General features: G+C 48.6%; 1 protein-coding gene across 1 annotated transcript in view; it reads right to left on the bottom strand.

Annotated features, from left to right (window-relative positions):
• Positions 1-6,000, bottom strand: part of PLCL1 (phospholipase C like 1) — a 56,632-nt gene that overhangs the window by 36,460 nt on the left and 14,172 nt on the right. The window contains exon 3 of the mRNA XM_015417438.1: positions 3,152-3,227. Within this exon, the coding sequence (XP_015272924.1) occupies positions 3,152-3,227 (76 nt within the window). The remainder of the gene's footprint in view (positions 1-3,151; positions 3,228-6,000) is intronic.

Genomic DNA, 6,000 nt, shown 5'->3' with positions numbered 1-6,000 from the left:
CCAGAGGAACTGATCCCTGTAGTCTGCAGATCAGTTGTAATTACAGGAGATCTTAAGAACATAAAAACATAAGAGACGCCAATGTTGGATCAGGCCAATGGCCCATCAAGTCCAACGCTCTGTGTCACACAGTGGCCAAAAATACCAGGTGCCATCAGGAGGTCCAGCAGTGGGGCCAGGACACCAGGACCACTCCCACTGTTGCCCCCCCCCAAGCACCAAGAATACAGAGCATCACTTGCCCCAGACTGAGAGTTCCTATCAATACCTAACATAAGAACATAAGAGAAGCCAATGTTGGATCAGGCCAATGGCCCATCCAGTCCAACACTCTGTGTCACACAGTGGACAAAAATACCAGATGCCATCAGGAGGTCCAGCAGTGGGGCCAGGACACTAGGAGCCCTCCCACTGTTGCCCCGCCAAGCACCAAGAATACAGAGCATCCCTTGCCCCAGACTGAGAGTTCCTATCAATACCTAACATAAGAACATAAGAGAAGCCAATGTTGGATCAGGCCAATGGCCCATCCAGTCCAACACTCTGTGTCACACAGTGGCCAGAAATACCAGGTGCCATCAGGAGGTCCACCAGTGGGGCCAGGGCATTAGAAGCCCTCCCACTGTTGACCCCCCCCAAGCACCAAGAAGACAGAGCATCACTTGCCCCAGAGCCCCTATCTATACCTTGTGGCTAATAGCCACTGATGGACCTCTGCTCCATATGCCTATCTGATTCCCTCTTGAAGTCGTCCATGCCTGTAGCCGCCACCACTTCCTGTGGAAGTGAATTCCATCTGTTAATCACTCTTTGGGTGAAGAAGGAAGGTGGCCAACTCTACAGGCCACAGGTGTCCTACAAATTGGTATACCAGAAAAGTATGTGACATCATCCGTATATAGATTGCTTTCTCCATACAGCCATGGCCGCTGGGCCAGTCTGTACACTTATGTAATGAAGTGGACCAAAAAGTAGCCCCCACACAAACACACTCATAAGAACCACAAGGAGAAGTTCATTGCTATTTCTTCCAGGAGGTGTTGGACTACTCTCTGTGGGGGAGATTTCAGCATGTAAGAGCTAGACCACTGACTGTGTCTGGGTCCTGGAAGCAGACACAGGAAATCACCAGGCAGCCCCCAGGTCAGCCCCCTGAAGGGCTAAAGACACTAATTAGCAGATCAGATGGCTGAGCCATGTGACCCGCCACTTTCCTCAAAGATGTGGGGGGGCCTTGACCCACCTTGCAAAGACTTAAATGGGATGACATTCCCATTTCCCTGGAAATTCTAAATATTTATTGCACTTAAATGGTTTCAGACTTACTTACGTCAGCTTAGGCTCAATCAGTTTCTACAGGCATATGGATCCAATTCCTACATCTAATGAAGCCAATTTAAGCAAGGCTTTAATGAAGGAAGCCACTCTATTGCAGAGGCCCGCGCTCCTTTAACTGGATTCATTCTAAAATTAGTTCCAATAACCCAGTGCTACTTTCTAATGGAGGTCATCTCTAATGTGTGATGCAAACACGCGAATGCAGCTCGAACGAAAGTTCTGCGCAGTCAAGATCAACGAATCACTCAGCTTCTGGGTTCGTCAGCCGACTGTTTCATAGAGTGCCCCGCTAAACTGGAACTAGTGGCATCGCCCAAAGTTGGCTTTTACATGTGCTGGAACACCAAATTCTCCAGCTCATGAAGTGTCGGCAGCGCTTTAACAAGGTTACCAACCTCCAGGTGGCACCTGAAGATCTGCCATGACAACTGATCTCCAGGGGACAGAGATCAATTCCCCTAAAGCAAATGGCTGCTTCGGAGGGTGGAGTGTACGGCAATGGACTCAGCTGAGGTCCCTCCCCAAACTCTGCCCTCTCCAAGCTCCACCTCCAAAATCTTCAGGTCTTCCTCAGCCCAGAGATGGCAACCCTGTGCTACAAACTGAGCACCGCTCTCCTGAGAAGATCCTCTAATATATCTACTGCTATTCTGAGCATGCTCAGATCACCAAGGATCCCTGGGTCATGTAGGTTTCCTTTGACACCTGAGTATTCAAGTAGGGGTGGCCAGGTTCCTTGGTAACCACTTCTTCTAGGACTTCATGCAGAGGTCATTTCGGGGGGGATCGCGGGGGATCGCAGTTCCCCCGGGTGAGGTACGGGGGGGGGCACATGACAAAGCCCCGCCCCCTGCTTCCGGCCGCCCCGTTTCTGACCCTCATTCAGCCAGGAGGAGGCAGAAGAGGGAGGGTAAGTTGCTTCCTCCCTGCCTCTTCCCACCCCTGCCTGCCTGGGGTCAGGGAGGGCCTTCGCGGGGCTTCCTTGCACTCCCGCCGGTCTTGCAGGTCCACCGCCGAGCCCCTCATGGGGCTCGGCAGTGGAGCTGCAAGGCCAGCGGTGGCGGCCGGGACCGTTGGGGGCGAAGTGTGTGGCCTTATGACACACTTCCGGTGATGTCAGGGTGTGTGGCCTTATGACACACTTCCGGTGATGTCAGGGGGTGTGGCATATGCTAATGAGTTATGCTAATGAGTTCCCCTAGCTCTTTTTCTACGAAACGACCCCTGACTTCATGTATATATGGAATGTTGCTGAGCATGCTTATGATAGCATCTGGGCACAAGGAATCCTGGGAAATGTAGTTTCCTGGGGACCGAAAGTCCCTACTGAGCATTCAGATGCCACGGAAACTACATGGCAGAGGTTCCCAGGACATGTTTCTGCATTCCACGTGCCGGGAAGGGTTACAGCCCTCTTGATCTATGCTGCTACTGTCAGCAGGTAAGTATGGGGCGAAGGAAACGGAGCAGAAGAAAGATGGGAGATTGGGGGAGGGTGAGAAGACTTCAGGCTGAATGTTTACATTAGTCAAACCCGATAATCCTCAACCAAGTCGAGGTAGGGTTTCCAGGTGGATTCGCCGCGCCAGCGGGGGGATTTGGGGAGAAATTCTCGTGAGGCTGTGCCTTTAAGAGAGGGGTGCGTAGCCCCAAAAGCCCCACCATAGCTACGGGCCTGGAGGACTCTCACTGTAGTGGTAAACCGACCTGTTCAACAAGGAGAAAAATGTCAGCCTTTTTCTGCAGTACGAAAAGAGGCCAGAGGATTATCTAAAGTTACACCTTAGATGTCTTTGTAAAGAAAATGGGTTACCTGCTTTCTGGCACTGAACAATCTTGTCATAAACGGCGTCTGCGGTTTCGATAAGGACCTTGCTCTCCTGAATCATCTGTCAAGGGAAAAGAAGACATTTAAACGATGACCCTTTCTCAGCCCTGCATCCCTCGGGCTGGAATCCACACGACCCGTCGGAATACCGCATACACTGAAAAGACCCTGTTCACACATTCCGGAAACTGAGTCTTCCCTCCCTAAGACAAAGTACTTGAGGAATTATCAAGTCAAACAAATGAACATTTGCTTTGCATTAGATAGAATTGTGGCCAAGGCTCCCTCTAAGCTGTGGTCAGAGGGGAACAGAGGCAAGAGGGTGACACCCTCAACATTGTGGACCTAACTCTGTGCACAAATTACCGTCTCGAGTTGCAATCTTATGCATGCTTTCAAAGTAGGGAAGCCAGCTCCGGGGTTGGGGAAAGACTGTGAGCTAGCTCACACTAACTCAGCTTAGAGGGAACACTGATTGTGACAACCGAGGGAAGACAAGCTGGAGCGTCAGAGGGGAACAGAGGCAGGAGGGTGACACCCTCAACATCGTGGACCTAACCCTGTGCACAAATAACCGTCTCAAGTTGCAATCTTATGCATGCTTTCAATGTAGGGAAGCCAGCTCCGGGGTTGGGGAATACCGTGGTGGAGTATAATGCCGAACAGTCCACCTTCCAAAACAGCCATTTTCTCTGGAAGAAGTGGGGCGAATGTTTTAAATAAATAATAAACAAGCAATCGATGTAGTCTGAAGATCAGCGATAACTCCGGGAGCCTGGCAACCCTGTTCAACAGCACTTACTCCAGAGTAAACTGTTCCAAATGGCTCCTGTCGGGCTAATCAAGATAAAAGTTTTCAGCGAAGTCACAGACGTCTACACAGGAAACTGTAGTATACCTGAATTAGATCACTGGTCTATCAAGGTCCTGGTGTATTTATTGAATGCATCACAATGGAACAATCCGCTCTCCGCCCCTGATGTTCTTATGGGTTGGTTTAGTCATAAGAACATAAGAGCATCAGAGAAGCCAATGTTGGATCAGGCCAACGGCCCATCCAGCCCAACACTCCTATTCCTGCATCCTGATTGAACGGAATTTTAACTGTTTTACCTATTTTATATTGTATGCACTTTGTGCCTTGTTGTAAGCCGCCCTGAGCCCGCTCGTGGGGAGGGCGGGGTACAAATATAATGAAATAAATAAATAAATAACCATGGCCAATGCTGGTTAACATTTGAGCTGTAATGAGCTCAGGCTGTTCAGCTGCTACTGCTAGCCAGCATTCAGTGGAATATATTATAAATATAAATTATTTTTTGAAATTTAATGCATCCAAGAGCAGAACTGTGGACAGTTCTGAATCAAAATCTATGGATTCCACATCCGCTACACTATCTTTTGGGTGTATTCCATAATAATGTATGAAATGATATTCTTGCAAAGCAAATTGACCATAATCCAAACAAGCTTAACTATGTTTAGATACCATTGATTACAATGGGGGAGAGTTATACATGAACTTAATTCACTCCATGGAAATTACTGGGACTTATAGTCATTACTCAAAAGCAAGACTAGGGTTTTTTGCACGTACACCATCCCAAAAAAGTAGGGTTTGTCTTACATTGCATAGAAGTTACAGTTAGGTACAATAACAATTATTTTTTTTGTATATAACATTTTAAAGTGGGTCATCCTACTTTCAGGGTCATCTTTCTTCCAAGTAAATACAGTAAACCTGGACAAGTTCTGATATGTTCCCTAGTTGCTCTGGTATGCATGATGGAGAATGAAGGCACGCCTGTTCTCCCAGCATGCTTGCCCCACTTCTGAATGTCCATGCAGAAGAGTGAGGTTCGAACCGGGAATAGACACATACAATTCTGCACGCACAGGCCCAAACTGTAACCAGTGTCCAGATTTTAGCTGATTAATGTTGGTTGGATGGTACCCATTTTTTAAAAAATGAGTACATTCTAAACAGCAACAGGACAACTTCTGTTTTCTTTGGGGAGGGGGGGTTCAATTACATTTTTTAAATTACATTTTATTACACAAGACCCTGATGCTGGGAAAGACTGAAGGTCAAAGAAGACGGGGACGGCAAAGGATGAGATGGTTAGACAGTGTCATCGATGCAACGAACATGAAATTGAGCCAACTTCAGAGGACGGCGGAAGACAGGAGGGCCTGGCGTGATGTGGCCCATGGGGTTGCGGAAAGTCGGACTCGACTGTGCGACTGAACAACAACAACTTAACCACGACACCAAACTGGTAAAGGCCCTTCCGTTCACCAGCTACCTGATCTCCCTGATGTTGATAGCCCAGATTAGCTCGATCACATCAGATCTTGGAAGCTAAGCAGGATCGGCCCTGGGTAGTATTTGGGTGGGAGACCTCCAAGGAATACTGGAGTCGTGACACGGAGACAGGCCATGGCAAACTGCCACTGAATGTCTCTTGCCTTGGAAACCCTACAGGGTCGTCATCAGTCAGCTGTGAGTTGATGGCGCTTCCCACCACCACTGCCTGATCCCTTTAATGGGAGATCCTGAGAACTGAGCCTGGGGCCTTCTGCCTGCAAAGCAGAGCCTCTTTTCCACTGAGCCACGGCCCCCTCCAAAAGGAGACTCAGCGGCCCACGACCTAACTATTAGTCATCTCCCAGCAAAAGGTACACCAGTCTAAGTTTATGTTTGGGGCCGCTGCACAGCAAGGAAATGTTATCAAAGAGTCATTCCATCCAGTTTCCTTCCATTCACAGTGGTAGACAATACCTTAAGAACATAAGAACATAAGAGACGCCAATGTTGGATCAGGCCAAAGGCC

This window comes from Gekko japonicus, unplaced genomic scaffold (assembly GCF_001447785.1).
Source record: "Gekko japonicus isolate JY-2015 unplaced genomic scaffold, Gekko_japonicus_V1.1 scaffold2819, whole genome shotgun sequence".
Classification (NCBI taxonomy): domain Eukaryota; kingdom Metazoa; phylum Chordata; class Lepidosauria; order Squamata; family Gekkonidae; genus Gekko; species Gekko japonicus.
This window is presented reverse-complemented; position numbering and strand designations above follow the sequence as displayed.